Consider the following 25761-nt stretch of genomic DNA (forward strand, 5'->3'; position numbering starts at 1 on the left):
GGAGGGACAGCGCAGGAGGGGAAGGCCCCCTATGAGGTGGATTGATTCAGTGACTGGGGTAATCGGGATGGGTGTGTCAGAGACGGTGAGATTGGCACAGGACAGAGCAGAGTTTAGGGCTGTTGTACATAGGGTCGCTATGAGTTGCAAGCGACTCAACGGCACATAACAACCACCTAAGAAGGAAATACATAAAGCATGTTTTTTCAGCATTGCTTGTATTAGAGAAAAATTGGAAATCTTGACATCTACCAATACTACAATGTTTATTCTCAATCACTCACAGAAGTTATGTTCTAGAAAGTCACCTGAAAATACCAAACTGCTATGTACAGAACCAGCCTTGTTTGACTTCCTAGCTGGGAATTTTCACCACTCTGCATGTGCCCGTGTTCATAAATGACCATGAAAATACCTCAAGAATTTTTAGTAAAACGCTGCATAGCCAGATTGTCAGTCGAATCCACCAATAATGGGAATCATTTATATATATAACTGACAATCTAAGAGTTATATGCTTAAGGATAGATAAATCGGAAAGAAGTGAACTTGAAGCGTCATGCAGAAGGATACATATAGTATAGCATTTCTGTAATTGACTAAAAAGATACCAAACATTTCTGTGTTGTTTATGAATACATGCTTATGAGGTACATATGTGAAGTCTGCATCAGAATATTTGCCTCCAGAGAAGAAAGAAAAGATCAGAAGAGGATACACAGAGGCTTCAACTGAGTGTGTGATGTCCTCTGTTTACATGTTGAAAATTGAAGGAAAGTGTTAAGATTTTACAAAGGTAGTGAACACAGTGGTACTTTCAGTACTCTATAGTATATATCATTTTTTCTCAAATAGTTATGTCAAGAGGTACCTGTCCTTGGAGAGAGACTTCATGCTTGGAAGGGTGGAGGGGCAGTGGAGGAGGGGAAGACCCCCGGATGAGATGGCTTGACTCAGTGACTAGAGAAGTGGGATTAGGTCTGTTGGAGGTGATGAAATTGGTTCAGGATAGGGCAGGTTTCAGAACAATTGTACATAGGCTCACTATGAGTTGTAGGCAATGCAATGGCACATAACAACAACATGTAAATTTGGAGGGAAAGTCTGGTAAGTAAATGCAGAAATGGTAAAAAAAATCAATTTCACCACCACTAAGTATAATCATTGTTTAACTATCCTTGAAATCTGTGATTGTTGCTTTTCTTTCTTTTTTTTTTTTTTTAAGGCAAGCATCCTAAACATTTGCATTTCAAACATGTTTTCTTTGATGATAACATGGCTTTTGTGTGTTTTTTTGTTAGGTTCAGATCTGAAGCTCCTGCCCTGCACCAGTAAGGCTATTATGCCATACTGCCTGCACCTAATGCTTGCTTGTTTTAAGGTAAGCTTCAAACTGATTAGTCTGAAAACATTTTTAGTTTGAAATAATGTTCTGGTCCTGTTCATTGACTTGAATTAAGAGCCCTGTGAAAGAATGTTTAGTACTTTTTTCTTTTCCTTGTGGTGTACCGTCAAATCAGATCTGACTGGTACAGGAGAAGATTGTCCCTCCTTCTCCAGAGGAGCATCTGGTGGATTGGAACCACGTGCCCTTGGGATTACAGTGCAGTTTCTTGCCACTAGGCCACCAGAGCTCCCTTATTTAGTTTTAAAGGCAAAATAGTATTATAGGAAAGGCACATTGGCTAGACATAAATCAGTATTTACTACGTATTAATTGTACTAGGCAAAGAGAAATAGGAAATTATCCCCATCCTTTTAAGTTAACATATAATAGTGTAGCAGAAATGCCATTAACCCTGCCCTTAGTTGTTAGTGTCCTCAAGGCAACTACAGCTCTTAGCAATATCCTGTGAGCAACAGGTCAAAACCACCATCTTTATGATCACGGACATGGTTGGGCTCATCGATGTAGTCACTGTGCCATTCCATCTCATTTAACATGTCCTCTTTTTTGCGGACCCTTTACCTTTCTCAGCGTGATGTCTTTTCCCAAGGAGCGGCCCCTCCTGGTAACACGGTCATGATGTTTTTGTTGTTGTGAGCCATCAAGTCAGTACAGACTTGTAGCTAACCCTCCAGCAGGTTTTCAGAGGCAGTTAATCCCAGGGGAGGAGATTGCCCATCCTTCTCCAGCATAGCTGCGCATATATTTAAATCGCATGCCTTTGGAATTGCAGTGCAGCTCCTTACCAGTCGGCCATCAGAGCTCCCTGGTCATAACAGTGTTTAGTAAATATTTAAGAATGAGTACACATGCCAAAATATACAGGCAGTCCCTGGGTATAAGGTAAATTTGTCCTCATAAATACCATAACAAATTCTTCATAGTAGTACATTTACTTGCTGCGTGTGCAGCTTTTGAAACATTGAAGAGGTTCCCATGCCTCTTTTTGCATTAAATCTAAAACCACTTCTGTTGAATTGATTCTGACTCATAGCAACCTTATAGAAGTAACTACCCTCTGAAGTGTCCAAGGCTATACATCTTTACAGAAAGAGACTGTCTTGAATTTCTCCTGCAGAGCAGCAGTTAAGTTCAAATTGCCAGACCTGGTTAGCAGCCCAGCCTTTAGTTACTGTGCCAATAGGGCTTGTTTCCTTACACTAAAATAAGAGTAAACAAGAAATATGTGCACCAATCCAGTTTACCTTCACATTTGACTTAACGACACAGGAAATCTTTTTCATAACCCAAGGACTTCTTAGCTACCAGAAAATAATGCAAATGCTATTTGGCTCATAGAGAGATCCTTTGTGATCATAAAGATATATTGGGTGAAGGCTTTAAAACATTAGAATAATCACCACCAAAGGTCCAACAGGGTTGGGAATATTCAGAGTGTTGAAGAACATCAAGCCTGTTGCTACAGGAAGAAGCAGCAGAGAACCATCTAGCAGACAAGCCAAATTGTACCTAAGTTCTTAAGCAAGAAAGTAATTGTATTAGATCTTCACTTTAGTACAGTAATTCCCAAACTGAACAATCATCAGCATCTCTTGGGAATATGAGAACTATTTAAAGTGTGAATTTTTTATTTAGACATAATGTTAATTTAAAACAAAAAGTCCTTTGTGTCTCCCGTTCACACTCCAGCTTTTTGTTGTTGCTCACTGCCTTTCTCCCCCATCCTACATTCTCCTCAGATCCTTCTCTCCTAATGACCTCTTGTTCACCCTCCGCCCTTTTTCCCTATAGAAGAAACCTCAAATTCTTCTCTCTGTTGTTCAGAAATACTCAGCTTTATTTTGTCCTTGTTTTTTAAACTATAAAGCTCAGGCCCACTCATACCAATCCAACTTCCATCAGCATTTTCCTCAGAATACACTGCTTGCAACTTCTTGCACAGCCCCGAGATATCCTGAGATTCCGTTATTAGGATCCATCCTCCTTAGAAGGCAGATGTGATGTTTCAGTAGTTATTTCATTTCTGTGTTGATCTCACCTTATTTAGCCTAAGGACCTTTATCTTACATTTTCATGGAATGGCCTTTTTTTGAAATTATGTTTGTTTTATTTATGTGTTTTACCCCTTGGTTTCCTTTTCCTTCCTGCATAAATCCTTTTCTTGTAGCTTCGAGCTTTCACAGACAACAGGGATGACATGGCATTGGGGCACGTGATCGTACTGCTTCAACACGAGTGGCCGCGGGGAGAGAATCTGTTCTTGAAAGCTGTCAATAAGATTTGCCAACAAGGAAATTTCCAATATGAGAATTTTTTTAATTACGTTACAAGTATCCTTTTTTCTTGTTCAAGCAAAACAATTTCTACATTTTTAGAATGAATGCATACTATGAAAAAAAATTAATGAACCACTCTAGGTAGAAATAATGATTTTTAACTATTTGCTTTTTTTATACTCATCAACCTCTTTGGGTGGGGGGAAGAGAAGTAACAGTGATGAAAGATGTAGCTGTGGCAACTTGTCTCTTGAAAATCACAAAAAGCTTTCAGAGAAAAAAATAAATAAAAATGTTTTAAAAAGCTTCAAAGAAGTAATTCAGAGAATCAGAAATATTAACAACCTTATTCCATTTTCTATTTCCAGCTGACTTCTAGGAAGTTAACCTCATGTCCTGAAGTCATAGACAGCAGGCTCGCAATGGCTGGACTATACTAGTTGATTAGTCTCCATTTGTGCAGCCCCTTCTAGTACATTAGCTGTCCACAGGGTACCTTGCCAAAACTGTCATAGTTGCCACTATTTTCCCACCAAACATGCTTCCAGTACAGTAATTGCTTCAGTTCCTACTTCTTCCCAGAGAAGGACCATCTTTGAGTTGGTGTTTGTGCTTTGGTGTGGGTATTTCTATCCATTGCTTATAGTTATATTATTTCTGAATTGCAGTGATCCTATAACCTTACCTAAGTGCCTGAAGCAAAACTTCTTAACCTTTTTTCTGGACTGACACTTTTTGAGTATCTACATCTGAATGTGTCATCAGTATTTTGTATAAAATTTGAAGAGTTCATAGAAAATTCTTTTTCTGAAGCATCTAAATGTCCATGCACACTAGAAATTAAGAAATAGTCACTTTATGCATCAATTTTATGTTTTATAACCCAAAACAATCTTTCCCTTCCATTTTCTTATTAATAAAACAAAGGACTTTACTCTTATGACTATATAGAAGTTGTTTAATTATTCTGTTTGCAGGAAATAAGTTGCCCTGATGGCATTTAGCCTGGCAAATCTTATGCCACGAATTGCCTCTGTGAAGCAACTATTTTTTTTTTTTGGTGTAAAGCTCATAACTCTGGAATCAGGCCTGGGTTTAAGTACTGACTCTGAGTGTTAATTGTTTGGATGGCGATGGGCAAGTGCTCTGAGCCTCTATTTCTTCATCTGAGATAATAGGGGCATCATGCTTTTCCATGTGGTTAACCTGAATCTGGCCAACAGATATTGATATGCTGGAGGAATTCGCCTACTTAAGAACTCAGGAAGGTGGGAAAATTCATCTGGAATTACTACCCAATCAAGGAATGCTCATCAAGTAAGCATACTGTCTTTTGTCCTTCAGTGCTAAATGCTCACCTGTGTGCTTGTAGGAAAGAAATGTCTATACCTTTCAAAAATATAACAGGAAGGAGTCTAGATGTGGGCTCTGTTCTTAAGAGTAGAATTAATTCTGAGAAAGTTTTGAGAGATTTGCATTTTCTTAACTACATTTCTGATTCAGTATTTGTTTAATTGTCAGCTTCAAAACTTTTCACTAAATAAGCATCTCGTTCATACTTTCTTTTCCATTCGAAAATTTATAGATTGATTTTGTAAATTCTAAATGGATATAGAGTGCTTTTAATTAAAAAAAGCATTTAAAGTTGTACTAGATTAGGAAAATTCATTAGGAGAAATTAAAAATCTATAAACTGCCTAAGAGTGTAAATATTTATCTGAGGCCTTCTTAAAGCGATCGTCATTGCCAGTGTACGACAGAGTAAAATAACCATGGCTGTTGCCGCCCCTGCTTCAGAAATGGTGCTGGGGTGCGCTGAGTCACAGCTTCTCACCTGGTGTTACTAAGATGGTTTCCTGGCCCAGATGAGAGTACCTAGTTAGTGACCATTTATGATTTTTAAATAGTTCATAATTCTGCTTCTCCCCTTTAATACTCATCATAGTTGGATAATATATCCCCTCTGCTGTCAGTGCCACATGTAGTTCTATTGTCATGCTTCCTCCTCTGCTTCCTGCATATTCAGTGCATCCATTAGTCAGTATTAGAGTCACTGCAAAAAATTGAACTTTGAGTTAGAACAAAGTGCTACTTAAACAAGAAACATTTTCTCCTCATTTGTATATTTCAAGGTTTACATCTGATTCTGCCTTTATAGAATCTTAGAATTGTGACAACAGAAAGGAAAGAAAGAAAGATTTCTTTTGAGTTTCTGTAACCTTAGTAATTGTGCATGGCACATATTTTTAGGTCCTGTCGAGAATAGATAGGAATGTTGGCAGCTCAAAGCCTCCCGTCATTCTGAGAAAGAAAAGTGTTAACAGTCTACTTCTGTAAAGATTCACAGCCTTAGAAACCTTGTGGGACTTTCCTGCTCCCCTGCAGCCTTAGGAATTGGCTCCATGGCAACATTTTGCTTTATTATGTAGGAGAGCATCTTGCAGATACTAAAAAAAGACAAAGGTTAAGTGAGTTATCAGCTCTTCTTTGCAAATAGCGTTATATAGTCTAAACATTTTTAAGAACTAATTTTCTTTTATACATTAGTTCCTGAGATAAGGTGGACTAAAATTACTCTTATTTCCATTTCCACCCCTGAGATGGTGAATTAAAAGTAAAACAGTTGCTTTGTTGAAAAATATTCTTAAACAGTGTTGATAGTAAAAATTGCTTTTTGATACAGGATCCAGGTGTACTCACTCTTGTGTGTGATTTCTCTTCTAGGTTGTGAGGATGGATATAAAACTGACTTTAATAGCTTTTTCATTGACACCTATTTATACTTAGTAGGCGCATTGTCATAATAGAGAGCCGTGCTCGTAACTTGCCCTCAGGTTTCCATGCTGTGAACCTTAGCAGGAGGTGACTGCCCAGCTTTCTCTCCTGGAGCTGCTCGTGGAGTCAGACCGCCAGAGGCACAAGGTGTTTGGGGCAGCAGCACAGCACACTGTGGACTCCACCACCAGAACATCTAGTGAACCCACAGGTGGTTCTCACTTTTCTAATGCACTGCTGAACTGCTGTGACGATGTGAGAGAAGAGATGGTCAAAATCAGCAGTTGAACTGCAGACTTGATAGTACTGCAGCCTTTCTTTCACCAGATAACTTTATGTTAAGATGAACTTCCAGGGATGCATGCAGATAATTTCTAGGATAAGGAATTAAAATGACCCAGACAACACCACCTTAAAAGGCTATTTGGAGAAAGTAGGGACACACATCATGCATGTCTAGACGTTAAGGGTTAATTCTGTTTTTTTGCCACTTTGATCAGTATGAATTTCAAAACGCCTAAGCCTTATAGAAAATGTGCTTTTGTTTGAAGGCAGGAATAGAGTTTAATACCGTATGAGCTGACCTGGTAGAAATCTGCCCAGTCTTCATTTTATGAATACAAGGTTAATTTGAAATCTGCATTTCACATTATTTATGCCTAAAGTACAGAGGTGGAAGCATACTTCGTAAGACAGAGCTCTTACTGATCTGTGATTCAAATCTTGAATGAAACTCTCTATATTCCTTTTCCCATTGGATTCCAAACAAATGTTCTGATGCCATTGCAGACCTTTTGGGTGGCCCCTCCAGCTGAGAGGTGGAGATGTTGTTAGCAGTGTACAGCTCTCCCCTGGAGTAAAGTTGTTGATCCCATCCTAGTGTGGCATCAGGGATGCAAGCAGGTACAGAACAAACCCTGTGGGGGCCCAGTGCCTCAGCAAAAACAACGCTGAACCCTCTATTGTTACAGAAACGTTTGCACTCACCCGCTATAAAATAGAGAAACGTTCCTGTGTTGATATTTACAGTATCTGAGCTGCATTAGACTGTATGAAAATGAAAAGCAATTCCCTGTATATGCTCTAAACAGGGTGGAGAATATTCTAGGAAGTGATCACTCTGCTGATACTGAACCCATGTGGTTACAGAATTGCACTAAGCCCTGGGTCCTGGCTTTTTCACCCCATTTGTTCCTTTTTGTGTTTTGTTGGTTGATTTTTTTGTTTCTGTTTCTTCTAACCTAAGTCTTCTAAATACTTTTTGAAATTTATACAAGCGTCTATATCAAAAACATTATCAGCCCCTCAGTCCCCTTGGAAGAACCTCTATTTGGTGCAAAGAGAGTTACAAAAATAACCAGGTCTCTGGGGTTGACGGTGAGTGAAGGAGGCTGGATGTGAAACCGTGTGTTCTCAAATGTTAACCCTTTTTCCTTCTGCCATTCAGTTGCATTTCATCAGCCTGTCTCCTCACTGACTGCTTTCTATACCAAATCCCAAGCTGGCTGAGCTCTGGGACCTCTAGACATGATCCTGCAGCGGTATACAGTGAGAGGGGTGACTTGCTTCTCCCCATCCTCCTCAAACACAGCCACAGCCAGTGCTTGTTGGAGGTTAAAGTGTTTTCTGTATAGTCGGCTTCCAGTCTTCTGCATTTTCTGTGCAGTGTTGTTTTTGCAGTGCAGGGTGAGTCGGTGTGGGTGTTTGAATGCTGCTGTTTGCTGTTTTTTAAAGGCCTTCTAGCCCTCCCATGGGGTTACTGCAGCAGGAATTCTTACCTGTGCTTCAGCCCAGCATACAGACTGCTGACAGGTACCAAGTGGAAAACACCTGCTCATAGTGTGCTGTTTTGTCAACATGTTTTACTGCCCATGGTTTTCAGCTCTTTGTTACTCAGTGCCCTTTTTCATGCTTTGTTTATTTTTTAATTTGTTCTGCATTCCTTGGCAAACCATCTGGTTGTAATATTGTAACATTTCTTATTTTTTTTTCCATAAATTGCCAGTGTGTTTGTGTTCAATTTAAAAATCATTATGGATCTGAAAAAAAATAAAATGAAAGTTACATAAACCTGTATTAGATCAGGGCCTATGATTCTCATGATAAAACATAGGCCATTCAGTGATATTTAAGGACACTGACGCTTATTTTTAGTTTTGAATTTTCAGATTAGTGACCAGTGTTGAGGTTTCTTTGGTTTTTAATAAGATTTATTAGCATAGGTATTTGTTGTGTTTTTTTTTTGTTCCGCCACTGATACTATTTGATACTTGTAGCCTTTCTGAATTTAAAATATTTGATAGGCTGAAATATACATTTCTTAGACTTATCTTGTTCGTAAACCACAACGGGTAACTAATTCTCCTCTTCAAACTTTCTAGAGTGATAGAGACACAGATAGAAATATAATTGAGCTGTGCTGCTCTTATTAATGGAGATAATAGTCTTAAATTGCCATCAGCAAGTTACAACATTTTATTAAATGTTTGACTAGTATTAAGGAGGAAAGTTGCTGTGAACCATCCATAAGTACCCATTAGCTTAGAGTATGCAAATATCTAATTTATAGTTGGTCAGAGGTCACCTCCAGTTTGGGGTAATGGTGCAAGAACCAGAAGAGAATGAGGGCAGCAGAAAACAGTCTGTGTCCATTCATAGTGGGATCCATGGCCTTGACCTCTCTGCCACTATGTCTTAATTATGGAATTAACCAGCTGCACTTGAATAGAAATGCCCACAAAGAACAGCTTTTGCCCCCTGGCACCGCTGGTTCACTGTGTTGATCTTAAACACGTCTTTTGGCATTGAAGAGAAACCTTGAATTCCTTCACTAGTCTAAAAGCCTGGTGTCTATGATTTTGTTCTTTCTTTTCTGGTACTAGTTTTTGGTTTGGGGTGGTTGGTTGGTTGGTTGTGTTTTTTTTTTTCTTTTCATTTATGGTTCTATAATTTTAAAAAACAAACATTTCAAAGTGATTAACAAAAGTTTAATTGGCCATTGCATAAATCTTAGCACGGTGTCTGAGGACAGTCAGCCTTAGGCATAGGGAATGGAGCTGACTTGTAGTTGTCTACAGCAACCAGTTTACCAGACACATTTCCTCTTACTTAAGCCTGTTGATCTTTTTGCTAGATTTTTTTTCCTTTTTATTTCTTCATTTTGGTGTCTTATTTTTTCTGGGATTTCATTTGTAATTTTTTAAAGTACACCTTTGGGAATGTAATTAGAAACCTCTTTGTTTACGCTGCCATTGATCCTTCCATCAAAGTTCAGGTCTCCTGAACCCTGGAGCCAAGTCAGATCAGTCAGTAAGACTGGGAAGCCCAAACTCTGCTCTTGTGAGATTCTGCCTGTCTCCTCAATCTGTGTCAGGCTGCTGTATCAGAAATCCCAATTCCCCTGCTTTTTTCTTACACACGAGTCTAGGTGGGCTCAGTGCTAACAGGAATAATGATTTGCCTGTCTTGGCATTTTGGCGAAGAAGATGTCTTAGTAAACCTAGTGGCTGTGCAGAAGCCCCTAGCCTTTCATGGGGCATCAGAGCAACAGGAAACTCAGGTTGTATTAGTCTCATTCTGTTCTCCCTCCTCCTGCTGCTGTTTCTGAACAGTCTGCTGGCTGAGCTGAACACGAAGGCTTTGTGGCCGGGGCAAGCTGGGCTCATTTATCCTAAAGTCACTGAATTATGCCAACTGCAATAGTTGAGATGTATAACATCAGAGCTTCAGGAATTGAAGAGCAGAGCATGTGGCATTTTATAAAAAAATTAGATGTTTTAAACAATCAAAGGTCTCTAGTTTTTTTAAATCTTTCTGAGAAGGAATAAGCAAGGGCATTATTTTGGTATGGGCTTATTCTTTGTTTATTTTCTAAACACATTTACACTTAGGTATGAGTTAGGCTTTACTTATTAGGCCTTATGCTGTAGGAGTAACACTGTCTTCCAGTTGTGATGCGAGTACTGACCCTTGGTCTCATCTGTTTCCCTGTTGCTGACCTCAGGCACCACACAGTCACTCGGGGCATCACCAAAGGCGTGAAGGAGGACTTCCGCCTGGCCATGGAGCGCCAGGTGTCCCGCTGCGGGGAAAACTTGATGGTGGTACTGCACAGGTTCTGCATTAACGAGAAGATCTTGCTGCTTCAGACTCTGACTTGACTGGAGACCTTTCTGCCAGAGAGCTTGGTGGTGTGTAATCTTTCTTTGGAAAGCATAAAGCAGTGGTGAATGTTACTGTCAGATCTCTTAAAAACAAGAAAACCATCTGAATTCCAACTCATTGATTCCTTACAAGTAGTTCCCAAGCGCCTAAGAAGCTATTTCTATTTTTCAGAGTCATTTTTAAAGTAATTTTTGTAAGACAAAACAAAAAAACCCACTTGTTTTGTAAATAAAAACCACCTTAAATTGAATGGATTGAGAAGTTATGGTACATTCATACGATGGAATACTGTGGAGGATTTAAGAGCAACAGTTTCGTAAAATACTACATAGCTTGGGAAAGATTGGTGAGCATTATGTTGAATGAACTAACTCAGTCTTGTAAGGACAAATACTGCATCTGACCATTATTGTGAAAACAGGATAATTAGTAGGATGTATAGGGTCGCTATGAATCTCAAGCGACTCAATGGCACATAACAACAACAACGATATGGATATCCAAAGAGGAAAGGGAAGGGGAGGGGAGGGATCACAGGGCCACAGAAATTGGTGTATGGAGGGAGAGGGTGAAGGAATTGGGAGAGTCAGTGGAAATCTGAAAAGACAGGATAATCGTAGCCATAGATCAGTGGTGATTCATTTTATTTAAGACACAATGTATGAGAATGATCATATGAAACTCAATGTGAACGAATAAACAAAGACATTTTTTTATACAAGTTTTGCACAAAAATGAACAATCCTGTTATTCGTCTGTATTCCCTGACCCTTGTCCTTGACCTACTAGCATATGTCTTATTACAGACCATGCAGTGAGAGTATGCTGACGGATCAAAATACCAAGTCTGTTAGAAAGCCCTCGAAAGGAAATAGAAGGCGGGAACTTGGGGAGTAGGGTGGGAAGGGCAGGAAGCAGGCCCAGGAATACCCTCATCAAGGGCCCTCCACACCCAGAGGGTGTTGCCGATGGGCTTTGAGGCCAGATGACCTCAGAAGGAGGCTCTGAGCAGAAGTCCTCGCATATGTTTGGCTGATGTTAACTATCAGGTTTATTTCTTTTAATTTTTAAGAAATACTTCAAGTCAATATCAACATTTGCTTCTAGGAGGAGTTAAGAATGAAAGCTAAAATGTTGTTCAGTAGCTTTAAAAGTTTTTCAAAATTTTACTAAATAATATTCTTTTATTTAGCTATATTGAAATAGTTTAAAATAGTAAACATTCAGACTTTCAACTAGCTCATTTTAAAGTGTTAACACTTTAACATGTCTATTATAAATACATACACAGTCCTATTGCTTTTATTATGATGTGTTTTGTTCTGAATTTTCAAATTAAACACACATTTTTTCATCTTTATAGCACTTTCCTCACATCAGTGTTTAAGGACAGCACACATAAAATTTGGGATTGGTGAGAGTTACACAGTATGAAAATATGTTTGCTTGTCTGTCAGATGTTGTACTCAAGCAGAGCTCCTAAATTAACAGACTAGGAAGAAGGACTGGCCATCCACCTCTGAAATAACAGACCTCCAACAAACCCTGTGAACAATAGAGCACACTTGGACAGTTAGATATCACACTGGAGGCTGAGCCCTCATATTGAGAAACACAAAAATGAGAAGGAATAGCTGCAAACAGCCACCAATATTTGGGACATGAAACATACGAAATATGAGTGTAGGAAAATTGGAAATGGATATATGCACACCCATGTTTATTGCAGCTTTGTTCACAATAGCAAGGAGTTGGAAACAACCTAAGTGCCCATCAACAAACGAATGGCTAGAGAAGCTGTGGTATATTCGCACAATGGAATACTATGCTGCATTAAAAAACAAGGAACTCATGCAATATTATTCAAAATGGTTGACTCTGGAGAACATTATGCTGAGTGAAATATCCCAGTCACAAAAGGACAAATATTACATGATGCCACTGTTGTAGAATGGGACTGTCCTTGGGGTTGGGGAGAGACTGAGTAAGATGGGTTCAATAATGTATACTGCACTGAAACAGAGGCGGGAGAAAACTGTTTAAAAGAGAGATGTAACTGGGTATTTCTGTCATCACAGGAGACTAGAGCGAGGGCTGCATGGTGGAGGGGACCTGGGGGAGTGTTTGTAAAACAATGAAAGAATCTTTTCTTTTACTTTTCCATAAAAAAAAAAATTGGAAATGGTTAAAAAAATTAAATGCTTAAATATTGATACACTAGGCATTGTGATTTTAACTGATTTTAATATAGCTATAAAAAGAATCTTATTTAGTAAAATTTTGAAAAACTTTTAAAGCAACTGAACAACTCTTTAGCTTTCATTCTTAACTCCTAGAAGCAATCTGCGTTATGCAGATGACACAACCCTACTTGCTGAAACTGAGGAGGACCTGAAGTGCTTGCTCCAGAAGGTCAAGGACCTCCAATATGGATTGAGGCTTAATGTCAAGAAAACAAAGATTCTCACCACTAGGCCAGTTGGCAGCATGGATGGTGAAGAAATTGAGATTGTTCACAGCTTTAGTTTGCTTGACTCCACAGTCAACACTCTTGGCACCAGCAGCCAGGAAATTAAATGATGTATTGCAATGGGAAAGTCTGCTTTTAGGGACCTCTCCAAAGTACTGAAGAACACTGATGTCAACATGGAGACTAAGGTGTGCCTGATACAGGCCATAGTCTTTGCAGTCACTTGCTATGCATCAGGGAGCTGGACAATGACCAGGGAGGATAGAAGGAAAATTGATGCCTTTGAGCTGTGGTGTTGGAGAATAGTGCTGAATATACCATGGACTACAAAGAAAATAAACCGGTTCACACTAGAGAGGGTTAGACCAGGCCGCTCCTTGGAGCCAAGGATTCTGAAGCTTCGTCTGACATACTTTGGACATGTTGCAAGGAGGGACCAGTCCTTGGAGAGGGACAGCGCAGGAGGGGAAGACCCTCTATGAAGTGGGTTGATTCAGTGACTGGGGTAATCGAGGGTGGTATATCAGAGACAGACTGGCACAGGATAGAGCAGGGTTCAGGACTGTTGTACATAGGGTCACTATAAGTCGCAGGCACATAACAACAGACATTGATGAACTGAGACATATTGGCAGAAGCCACTTTGAATCAGACAATCTTATGATCTATGCTGGAGATGAGAAGGTGAGAAAAAAAGGGATTTCATTCACAGTCAAAAAAACCGTTTCTAGATCCATCTTAAAGTACAGTGTTGTCAGATATAGGATACTATCCATATGCATACAAGGAAGACCTTTTGATACCACTATCATTCAAGTATATGCACCAACAGCCAGAGCCAAAGGGAAAGAAACAAGCTTTCTATCAACTTTTGCAGTCTGAAATTGACCATGCAACCAAGATTGATTAATAATACTTGGTTACTGGAATGCAAAAGTTGGGAACAAGGAAGAAGGGCAGTAGTCAGAAAATAAGGACTTGGTGACAGAAATGAGGCTGGAGACAGAATGATGGAATTTTGTACAATGATTTATTCATTGCAAATACCTTTTATAGAAAAAGACAAACTATATACAGCAGTTATACACATGGACTGCACCTGATGGACTATAAAGAAATCAGATTGATTACCTCTGTAGAAATAATTGTTAGAGAAGCTCATTATCAGCTGCAGAAACTAGGCCAGATGCTGACTGTAAAACAAACCATCAGTTACTCATGTTTAAGTTCATATTGAAGCTAAAGAAAAGTGAATCCACGAGAACAAAAACATGGCCTTGAGTCTATCCCACCTGAATTTAAAACCATCTCAAGTTTGAAGTATTGAACCCTAATGAGCAAAACCCAGATTAGCTGTGGGAGGATATCAAGAATATCATCCATGAAGAAAGCAAAAGGTCATTATGGAGACAGAAGAAGAAAAAATAGAAATGGATGTCAGAATAAACTCTAAATACTACACTAGAATGCCAATAGGCCAAAACAAAGGGAAGAAAGCAAGAAGTTAAAGAATTGGCCCGCCAATCAGCGTCGACGATGCAAGGAAGTTTCCAGAGCTTTCGAGGAGAACCTAGTGACACGAATTCATCCACCTGGTCAAAATGCAAATCTTTGTAAAGACCCTCACTGGCAAGACCATCACTCTAGAGGTGGAGCCCAGCGATACCATCGAGAATGTGAAGGCCAAGATCCAGGATAAAGAGGGCATCCCACCCGACGAGCAGAGGCTCATCTTTGCAGGCAAGCAGCTGGAAGATGGCCGCACTCTTTCTGACTACAACATCCAGAAAGAGTCAACCCTGCACCTCGTCCTTCGTCTGAGGGGCGGCTGTTAAAGTGCCCAATGATGGCATTACTCTACACTATAGCCTTTTCTCTCAGTTTAAGTTTAGAAATTACCAGTTTCAGTAATCACTGAACCTGTTCAAAATGTTAATAAGTTTTGTTCCATGGTAGCATAAAAAAGAATTGGAAAGGAGATTCCGAAGGTCAGCTCAAGAAGACAATGTATTAAAATGTTCAAAGAGCTGGAGTCCTAAAATCAAAAGAACTCGCTCAGCATTTCTCAAGCAGAAGGCACTGAAGAACAAATTCAGAGGTTGAGTTGTAATACTTAAAGATGCTATGAGCAAAATATTGAGTGATCTAAGAAGTATCAAAAGAAAAGAATTGGCTGACAGCTATTTCAGGAAGTAGCATATGATCAAGAACTAAATAAAGGAGAAAGTTCAGGTTGCTCTGAAGAAACTGGCAAAAAAAGGCCCCAGGAATTGATGGAATACCAATTAACATATTTCAACCAACAGATGCAACCCTGGATGTGCTCACTAGGTTGTGCCAGGAAATCTGGAGGACAACTACATGACCGACTGAAGGAGAGAGATATTTATTCCCATTCTAAAAAAAAAAAGATCCAAAAGAATGTGGAAATTATTGAACGATATCACTAATACCCCATGCAAGCAAAATCTTGAAGATAATCCAAAAAATTATTAGACATACAAGCAGGGTTTAGCAGAGGCCATGCACTAGGGATATCATTGCCATTGTCAAATGGATCTTGGCTGAAAGCAGAGAGCACCAGAAGTGTATTTGTGTTTTATTTACTATGCAGAGGCATTTGACTGTGTGGGTAACAATAAATTGTGGCTATTAGAAGAATGGGAATCCTAGGACACGCAAAACTACCTAGACCAAGAAGCTGTTATCTGACCAGGGCAAGGGAACACTGCATGGCTCAAAATCAGGACAGGAGTCATCAGGGATGTGTCCTTTCTCCATACCTTTTTAATCTGTATGCAAACCCCATCATTCAGGAGGCTGGACTTCATGAAGAAGAATGTGGAAGAATTGAGGAAGACTCATTAACAACCTGTGTTATGCAGATTGTCATGCAACTTTGCTCACTGAAACTGATGAGAACTTGAAGCATTTGCTGCAGAAGATCAAGAACTCCAGACTTCAATATAGATTGCATCTCAACATCAAGAAAATAAAGATTCTCACCACTGGGCCAAATGGCAGTATTGTGATAGATGGAGAAATGATTGAGGTTGTTAATTTCATTTTACTTAGATCCACAATCAACATTGTAGGTACCAGCAGTCTTGAAACAAAAGAGTAGTAACTTTGGGAAAATCTGCTGTCAGGGACCACTTCAGAGTGCTAAAGAGCAATGATGTCAGTATAGAGATTAAGGTGCACCTGTTCCAGGCCAGGGTCTTCTCAGTTGCTTGCTATGCATCTAAAAGCTGAAAAATAACGAAGGATGACAGAAGCAGCAGCAATCGATGCCTTTGAATTGTGCTGGAGAAGAGTATTGAACATACCATAAACTACCAAGAGAAAAACAGCTCTATTCTGGAGAGGGTAAAACAAGATTATTCCTTGGTAGCCAGGATTTTGACAATCCTTTTCACCTACTTTGGGCATGTTGCCAGAAGGGACTAGTCCTTGGAGAACAACATCAGGCTTGGAAGAGTAGAGGGTCAGCACAGGAGAGGAAGACCCTGTTAGAGATGAATTGACACAGTGACTGTGGCAGTGGGGTCAAGTGTGTCAGAAATGAAGCTGGTTCAGGATAGGGCAATGTTCAGAGTCATTGTCTATAGGGTCACGAAGAGTTAACTTGACATCAACTTGATGGCATATAACAATAAAATGATAAATATATGTCATTGAACTGTACATGTGAAGATTGTTAAAGTGGCAAATGTTTTATGTATTTGCCATAATTTTTAAATATATATGGATTTAAAATTCCGATGACCCAAATATGTTGATACTAGGTCATAAAAGACCAGTCATATTAGGTAGCAAGTTTAGTCAAAAGGGGTAAAACCATTTCAACTCTGATGATAAGAAAAAAGTTTTGAGTGATTTGGGTTATGAAGACCTCTGCTAATAATGTTGGGAAAATTAGTCATACCACTTGTGTTTGAAGGAATTGTTAAAAAAAGCACATAGGAATTCACTTAAGTTTGCAAAACAAGGAAAGTAGTATTTTTTATTTGTTAAACTGAGGGGATTATACCTAAGATGAATAACTAGTTGCCTGTAAATAAGATTTGGATGGATAGAGACAACTACTGACTTATAAGCCAAGTAACAGTCAATGTATAACTGAATATTAGGAGAAAAACAGTCATATTTGGCAAAATGGAAGGATTCAAGACAAATAGGGTAAAATGCTAGCTGTGAAAGATGGAAAAATTCAGAAGTATTTTATTTCTATAAAGTCCCAGTAAAGATAGAATTCTACTTGATTCCAAAATGGTAATGGAGATTCCAGGAAGCCATGTGTTCCTCAGGCAGGAGCAGGGCCCACCATCCTTCTACCCATAAAACCAATGATTTGGATGGGATTCTGGGAAGGAAAGCCAGTAAGACAATGGCATCTTTTGTCTTTTGCAGTGTTTTGACATACATGATTAGATAGGGTGTTTATAAAGCCTGAGGCATTTTATGACACAGTATAAATACTCCATCAACTTTGAATTCTGAAAAGCATGTAGAAAAAACATTGTGGGGAGAAAAACCTACAAAACATGGTTGTGGAACTAATACACAACAAAAACTCTGATTAGCCAGAAGAGGATAAGAAAAAACAAAACCACACAATTTGGCTTACTAGAGAAAACTGACTACACAAATACACAACTAAAGTCAATCACAATGTGCTTTCCCAGTAATTTCAAAACTTAAACAAGAACTGTATTAAACTGGGATTATTCCAGAAACGGCATTATTAGTGAGGTCATAGTTTTTATGGTACTTACTTAGCACCAAAATCTGCTAGTTTCTTGTTTATGATTGATAGATTCCTGTCTTAACCGTTTTAACATGTTGAAAAATGTTCTCTTAGTTAAAACATGATATACATTAAAGGAAAAAAATGTTGACATTTAAGTACCATTTGGGTACAAACTGGAAGCCTGTGCATTTACAAAATGTCTTTTTTATTGGTAATAATTAAATAGGAAAATTTATAAAAAGAGTTAAATTTTCAGAAGTTGTCATGGAGATTGCCTTTATTTCTCTTTTCCTGCAGAGTTGCTGGTGGATTTGAACTACCTGCCTTTGTGTTGGCAGCATTAACTCCTTACTCACTACACCACAAGAGCTTCCAAGACAGACATTAGAAATTTATAAATATGAAAAATGTAAAATCACTACATCTCCCTGCTCTGTAGAATGGATCAGGTTTGGGGTTTATGACTTAGAAACCCTACCCATTTCCCTATAAGATGCAATGTGCCATGTATTTGAGCAACCAGTTGTCTTCCTCTTAACTCAGCACATGCCTCCTTTCCTTAAAAACTGTTAAGTTGTATCCAGTTAACCCACCTTCTTCCACACAACTATGGGCTTAGCTAGTCCAAGTTCCCATTCCTTTTCTGGTTTTGAAGAGCCAAATGACACCCTTTGGTCAAGGAAATAGGAAGGGAAGAATGCAGAGTGGCTTCTGGAAAAAGATTGCCAATAATAAAATTCTGAGACACACACAGGGTGATAGTGGTTTCTTCCGCAAGGTGGTGTGTTTTCATGGAACTTCTGGACTCATGCAACCATCTCAATCAGGATATAAGATAGCTGACAGCAAGCTGATGTGCTTAAAGCCAGTCTCATGAGAGATCATTTCCTTGACAACTCAGCTGATTTAGGATTTTCTGATCCTTATGGCTCAAGACATCCTAATTGATATACTATATGGCCAGTGTGAAAAATACTTCTAATCAACTAAAGAGGTCCAACTCAGCTTTGATGTTGGGATTCTGGATGGCACAGCTATGACCACCTGTAATAGTTCCGTTCAAGAAAAAGTGTCCTCAAAGATGACCGACCCCATGGCGAGCTCTGGTGGCCTGGTGGCAAGAAGGTGCAATGCAGTCCCAGAGGTGCATGGTTTAAATCCACCAGATGCTCTGCTGGAGAGGGACAATTTCCTCCTGTATCAGTCAGATCTGAATTGATGGCGCACACACGCGCACGCGCACACACAGTGACTGACCCCATAAACATTGGCTCCATGAACATTTTCATAGGGAACTCTAGACACATGATATTTTATCAAAAGACAATGCAACATAGCTTTAATGTATTTTTATTTCACGCCTGCTACATACAAGGCACTGTGTTTGGCGCCATGAATATACAGATAAGCAAGACATAATTTTTGTCCTTAAGATCACAGTCTAGCATGAGAAATTTGACATGTACACAAATAACTATCATACGAGGCAGAAAGTGATAAATGCCATATCAAATGATTGTGAGAACTCAGAGAAAGAAAACTTGGCTTGTTGAAAAGAGATTAGTGAAGGCTCCTCAGAAGGAAGGGGGGTATTTAAAGTGGTAGGTAAGTGTGAGTAGGAAATTAAGAAGAAATAATCTAGGAAGGTTATAAACAAAGCAGCAGGAAACACTAGCTGTGTCACAGAGGCGGCCAGGGAGTCAAGCTGGACTGGAATAGAGTGGGTAAATGATGCTGGGAAGACATGTGAGGCTCAACGGCATGTTTATTTAACTATGCCAGGCAGAGATGTGTGCACTTCAGTGGAAGGTTCTGAAGAACTTTCTTCTCTTTATAAAAATCTATTCTATAAAGCTCAATCTGGTGGCAGTGAGCTTCATAAAAAGTGAGGCTGAGGGAAGAGGGCCAACTCACAATTGATATCAAGAGTCTGGAATAGATTCCTGAGGTAGTGATAATGCAAATGAAGCAGTTAGGGGGGAAGTGGAGACAGCTTTGAGAAGATACGGTAGTGAGTACAAATGGGAAAATGAAGAAAGACTCATACACAGAGAGGAAAATCAGGAGGAAAAGACTGAGTGTGGGGCGAAAAGAAGGAAGACAGCAAGCCTGAGGTGCTGGCTGACATCCGGGGTGGGTCCAGTGAGAAGTTAAATTGGCAAGGGAATCAGAGCTGGGACTAACTGGGGGGAGGTCAGGTAGAGACAGCACCGTCTCTCCAGGGAAGGGTGGTCCAAGCACAAGCCTACAGTCCCATTTTCCTGAATTACAGAATTCTCACAGAAAGTTTAAGTATGATGATGCATCACATGAAAAGTGCTGTTTCTCTCTGCATGTTCTCCTCCCTTTACTCCTGAGAAACTATTCTTCAGTGTTGTGATGACAAGCAGGAAAGTGCCTCCAGTGTGGAGGGTCATTTTGAAAATATTTACTCCAATGAGAGTTGGTGGTTTGGTTTTTAAGTTTTATTCTCATTTAATTTGAAGATGTTTATGTACTAAAATGATTTTGCTGAAGATTTCAGAAAAGTCATTGATTTGACGTATCCTACTTTACCTAGGCTAAGAGCTGAGAGAGACCTGGGAGGACATAGACTCCATATACTCCCAATGCACGGGTCAGAGAGGCCACGGGATGTATCCCGCATCTTCTACCATAGTGATGGCAAAGTTGGCCCCATGAGCAAGAGCAGTGTGCTTTCCCACAGCTACATCCCCAGGTACCTAGCTGCCTTCTAAATGGTAAAGAAGATAATTTTAGGCAAAAATGGCTGGGAATTATAGCTGTGTTTTAACTTCCCCCTCCCCAGAGCAAGGAATAGGAGAAAAGACTTTCTGATAGGCATTTTTGGGGGACCCATCAATGCCTTATAGATCTGAAAGGAAATTACTCTGGCTTTCTTGACACATCAAACTGCATCTAGATGAAAAAATATTAGACTGTTTTACTACATAGCACATTCAGTAAGCTCTATAATCAGCAGCAAGAGAAATGATGGTCCTTTGTTGGCATGTGCATATACAAAAAGGCAGTTTGCAGGAAAACAAGATCGATAAGAACCAGACTTTAGATTGTTTTTATCCAACAACAAAAGCAAAGTATCCCTAGTAATTCCCTTTTGGAAAGTTAAGTGAGATCTCCTTAAAATGAAGTTCGAAACACATCCATTTAAACAGGAGATGGAGGATAAAAGACAATTGATTACATTGTAAGCATATAAGTTGCAGACACAGAGCAGAGTTCCCATGGGCCACGTCACAGTAAACCAACTTCAGTGTATATCATGGCAAACCAACTAGATACATCAGCATCTTCCCTGTATCCTGGAAATACACCTCACATTAACTTTAGAATGAACAGTTCCCTTTAATAAAGGCTGTCTCAATACTCCCTCTGCCAGTTAGCAGGAACAATTAGATTTTCAAAAAAACCTTCTTTTTATAGAGAATGTAGGCAATGAACACCCAGAGGGCAGTGGCGACGATGTTTTGAATCAGATGCTCTCTGTGTGACTGGTTATCGTCCAGCTTCCACTGAAATGGGAAGTAGTTCCTGAACACCTCATGGCCGATGTACACCAGGATAGAATTCATTCCTGACCAAGAGAAAGACAATGTTGTCCTGAGTCACATCTGGTCAGCTAGTCTTTTTTACATTTTGGTAAAAATCATGACATTAATTTATCACATGGCAAGACTAATAGCACTATTTGTTTCTAAATGTTTCTATCAGCCTGAGTGGAAACTCTTACCCCATAAGCAATGGCACTTCCTTTTCCCTATCCCTCCTACCTCTGTTAAACCTTCATTAATTTGGTCTCTATTTGCCTAGTCTAAATTTTTCATGTAAGTGGGATCACACAATATTTGCCATTTTGGGACTAATTTATTTCACTCAAATGTTTTCACAGTTCATCCATGCATGGATCAGAGAACTTCATTTCCTTTTATGGTTGAGTACCATTCCATTTCATATACATATCTATTATTGGAAGGAGGAGTGGCATCCACTTCCATAACAGCTTGCCTCTGGAAACCCTATGAACCTGAAGAGAGGATGAAAGGCACCCAAGCGTCAAGGACTCTCCTTCATAGGGTCGCTATGAGTCGCCTGCGACTCGACGGCACTTAACAACAACAACATATATTATATACAGACACACCACTCTATGTTTATACATCCATCTGCTGATGGACATTTAGACTATCTGCCCTTTAGGATGATGTACTAGTTATCTTTTGAGTCTCTGCTTTCAGGTCTCTCAGGTATACAATTAGTGTGGAATTGCTAGATTATACAGTTAATTCAGTGTTCCACTTGTTGAAGAGCTGCCGAGCTGTGTTCCAAGGAGGTTGTACCATTTTGAACTGACTGCCAACAAGTCACTTCAGACTCATAGTCCATCAGGTTGCCGAGGCTGTAAATCTTACAGGAGGAGAATGCCTGTCACAGGAGGAGGCTGCCACTCGTGGATTCAAATCACTGACCTTTCTGTCAGCAACATAACACACAGTATGCTGGGCCACCAGGGCTCCTTACCAGCAACGCAGAGGGTTCCAATTTCTTCCCATCCTATTACTTCTAGTTTTCCACTTGTTTATTTGGTGGTTGCTTTTTTTATTTGTTTGTTTTAATCAAAGCAATTCGAGTGGGAGGGAACTAGTATCTCACTGTAGGTTTGATTTGCATTTCCCTAATTACTAATGGGAGCTTCCAGTGGCTTAGTGGTAAAGAGTTGTACTGCCACCCCAAAGGCATGTGATTCCAGTCTAGTGGCTGCTCAGCAGAAGAAAGATGGGCAGTCTCCTGCTGTGCTATTTACTGTCTCTGAAAACCTGCTGGAGGGTCAGCTGTGCATCAGTTTCAATTTGACAACAATAAATTGGTGGTGATGATGGTGTTGTGCACTGCTGAGTCAGAACCGACCCATAGCTGACCCTTTGGCAGATTTTCAGAGGCAGTTAATCGCAGGGAAGAGACTGCCCATCCGTCTCCTGCAGAGCAGTGGGGGGATTTGAACTGTGTGCCTTCGAGACTGGAGTGCAATTCTTACTACGAGGCCACTAGAACCCCAACTACTTATGAAACAACAATTACTAATGAAAATGTAATTCTTGAAATCTATTTCTTTGAAAAAGCTTCAAGTGCACACATACTACTGACTACCAGACCCTGGTGTGCAGTATGGCAGGCTGCTAACCTAAGATGTCAGCAGTTCGAACTCAGCAGCAGCCCAGTGGGAGGAAGAGTACTGTTTCCTCCCATCAACATACAGCCCTGGAAACCTAAAGTAGGGTTGCTATGTCTTAGAATCAACTTGAAAGCAGTGGGAAGTTTAGGGGTATTAAGAAGCATAAGTATAAATGATATTTCAAAACTACTAGAAAATGTTTACTAACAATGTAGTTTACATTGTTATATACTCAAAGAAAAGCTAAAATTGTTAACACATCTTTTCTAGACAGAAAACTAGAGGTCCAAAGAACCTAACTATTACAAGAATCAAGGGTCTTTGAAATAACTTGGTTTTCCCCTCAGTCATCAGGTAGAATTATATCGAAATCATTTCTTCTATTTCTTGATACCAATTTATTATAATGAGTAATCTTTAAGGAAGTGCATTATCTTAAGGAAGAAGTGTGGGACCTTAGGAATTAGAACCTAGAGACAATACCGTGGATTTTTTCTGATAACCTATAATTTAATATTGCCTTAATTAAAATTTAATTAGCTGGAGCTCAAATTTGTCATACAACAAATCCACTTAAATGAGTGAAAATGGGGTGAGCTGCTTCCCAACAGGTCAAGGGACATCCTATGCATCCTGATAGATGTGGCCCCTGCTGTGTTTTTCAAGCTCAGTCTGGCCCTACAAACATGCCACCAGGGTAGCAGCTTCAGGCCCCAGCACTGAACACGGTCAGTCAGTCGAACTCTGAGCAAGATGTCTGTGGATGACCATCAGGGACCCTCTTCAAAGTTAGTGGTAACTTACCTGGATAAAAGAAGGGGGTTCCTGTCCACAGTCCCCTCACATCCACAATGGGATAAAGAACCAGCAGGATGAAGAAAGCAAAAGAGCTCAGTGTCGTGACATATGAAATGGACCTGAAAGAGTGGAATGGGGTGTCACTCTTCTGAGGAATACAACCAATATCAACAATCAGAATGAAGGTGACACTTTTTTCTCTACCTACCAGAGATTTTTATTTACTGGAATAAAGCCTTCATTTTCAGAAGCTTTTGTCAATGCAACGGAAATAAGTCCCTAAAATAGGAGGGAAAGATGTACAAGATTTATATCTATAGCCTCTCAAAAAAAACAAAACAAAACCCATAACAAAAAACAAAAACAAAAACCATTGTGTTTCAAGAGCAAAATGAGTTACTATGATTTATTTAAGTTGCTTAGGGAACACTAAAAATTGTGTCCTATATTTCATGTTTTTAAACTGGACAAGTTTTTTAAGATGTATATTTTAAAATAGTAATTATTTAATATATTCAGTATTAAAAATGTGTATTTTAAATATCTATGTATTAATATAGCATTAAAATACATACACCTATAGTATTAAAATATGTATTTATATACACATAGCATTCCTGTGAGGTGAGGAAGGTACATTAATTGATAATTTACAGTGACTCTGGAAGGGAAATATAACTACATGGGAAAATCGTTGGTCAGTGTTACAAACTCTTACAACATGTAAAGCTAGAACTTGACAGTTAAACACCTCTTATCATTTACATACTCATTCTAATATGACTCTCTACACAGAATCCAAACCACAGCTCAGTTCCACCTTCACGAATTCTTCACTGTTTTATAACATTGTCTTCTTTATGAAGACATTCTCCTAAGAAAATAAATCTAAGCATTTATGTGCAAAGAGTCCTCCTGTCCTTTAAATAAAGCTTACTTCTTTGGATGTGTTAATTGCTATACAAACGTTGCTCTACATTTTATTTCTTCTTATATATGGGAAGAAAAGGAACTTTTAATAAGGAATATTTGTTACTTACTAGAATACAACACCAGGCAGTGAATCGAATCAGGATGGCTTTGGTCTCATCCTTATAATATAATAGTATTTTTCCTGCCTGGAATGGAAAACATAGTGTAACCAAAAGAACTGCCTTAAATATATTCTTCTTTCATATTCACCCATTGTCTTACTCAGCAAACATTCATTTGCCAGCACACTACTAGATACTGTGATTACAAAGGTAAACTGAATATTATCCCCGCCCTTGATGAGAGGAGAGCTGAAGCCACAGCAGCACAGACAAGAAGCTTGTCTCAAGAAAGGAGAAGACACCACAGAGGAGGTAGCCTGGAGGCCATGTACAGAGAGGCAGGTCTCAGATGGCCAAAGCAGAGAAGACAACTCCAGACAGAATGGAATTCCAGAGAGCTTGTAAAAAAAGTGTGAAAAAGCAACAGCTGCTTTGAGTTGGAATTGACAGCAGTGGGGGGGTTTTTGTTGTCTGTTTGCTTGTTTACAATGAAATATGGGAAAGTTAACAGGTAGATGCTGTATGTTTCACTAAGAAGCATGAGCTTTTCCCCATAAGCATTGGATATCTAAGGAAAACTACCACAAGAAAGTGATAAGGGACCAGCTCAGACAGGCTCGGTAGGTGGGCCAATCTACAGCAGTGTGGCAAGGACAGGGCGGGAGTGGAGGTAAGAAACATTTTAAAACTGGTAGTAAAATAAACAAACAAATAAATAAATAAATAAAAACAACTAGTAGTATCTGGCCTTTCCATAATAATCTCTTCAAAATTAGGAATCAGTCTCTGAAACATCAAATAAGTCAGTGTCAACAACAACTGGTAATAAACCTTAAGTTTCAGTGTTTTCTATGTGCTAATTCTTAGACCTTTGCATGAATTAGCTGATTTA

The 25761-nt window shown here is 39.3% G+C and overlaps 3 protein-coding genes across 3 annotated transcripts in view; 2 read left to right on the top strand and 1 right to left on the bottom strand.

Annotated features, from left to right (window-relative positions):
• The window catches only part of INTS10 (integrator complex subunit 10), a 131808-nt gene extending 120938 nt beyond the window's left edge, over positions 1-10870 (top strand). Inside the window, exons 11-14 of the mRNA XM_006897002.1 lie at positions 1302-1381; positions 3576-3738; positions 4908-5001; positions 10463-10870. Of these exons, the coding sequence (XP_006897064.1) occupies positions 1302-1381; positions 3576-3738; positions 4908-5001; positions 10463-10619 (494 nt within the window). The 3' untranslated portion in view covers positions 10620-10870. The remainder of the gene's footprint in view (positions 1-1301; positions 1382-3575; positions 3739-4907; positions 5002-10462) is intronic.
• A 3824-nt stretch (positions 10871-14694) lies between these two features.
• On the top strand, positions 14695-14928 carry LOC102859901 (polyubiquitin-B-like). Its single transcript, XM_006896974.1, has one exon. It carries the CDS (start codon positions 14695-14697, stop codon positions 14926-14928), a length of 234 nt encoding a protein of 77 aa, XP_006897036.1.
• A 6331-nt stretch (positions 14929-21259) lies between these two features.
• The window catches only part of HGSNAT (heparan-alpha-glucosaminide N-acetyltransferase), a 39091-nt gene continuing 34589 nt past the window's right edge, over positions 21260-25761 (bottom strand). The window contains exons 15-18 of the mRNA XM_006897003.1: positions 24876-24953; positions 24044-24114; positions 23842-23954; positions 21260-21441 (exon numbers count right to left, since the gene is read on the bottom strand). Coding sequence (XP_006897065.1) covers positions 21260-21441; positions 23842-23954; positions 24044-24114; positions 24876-24953 — 444 coding nt within the window. The remainder of the gene's footprint in view (positions 21442-23841; positions 23955-24043; positions 24115-24875; positions 24954-25761) is intronic.

Source organism: Elephantulus edwardii, unplaced genomic scaffold (assembly GCF_000299155.1).
Source record: "Elephantulus edwardii isolate Elephantulus edwardi_28Jun2011 unplaced genomic scaffold, EleEdw1.0 scaffold00195, whole genome shotgun sequence".
NCBI classification, from domain to species: domain Eukaryota; kingdom Metazoa; phylum Chordata; class Mammalia; order Macroscelidea; family Macroscelididae; genus Elephantulus; species Elephantulus edwardii.

Coding starts and splice junctions, on each gene's coding strand:
- LOC102859901 (XM_006896974.1), top strand. CDS start 14,695: ATGCAAATCTTTGTAAAGACCCTCACTGGCAAGACCATCACTCTAGAG.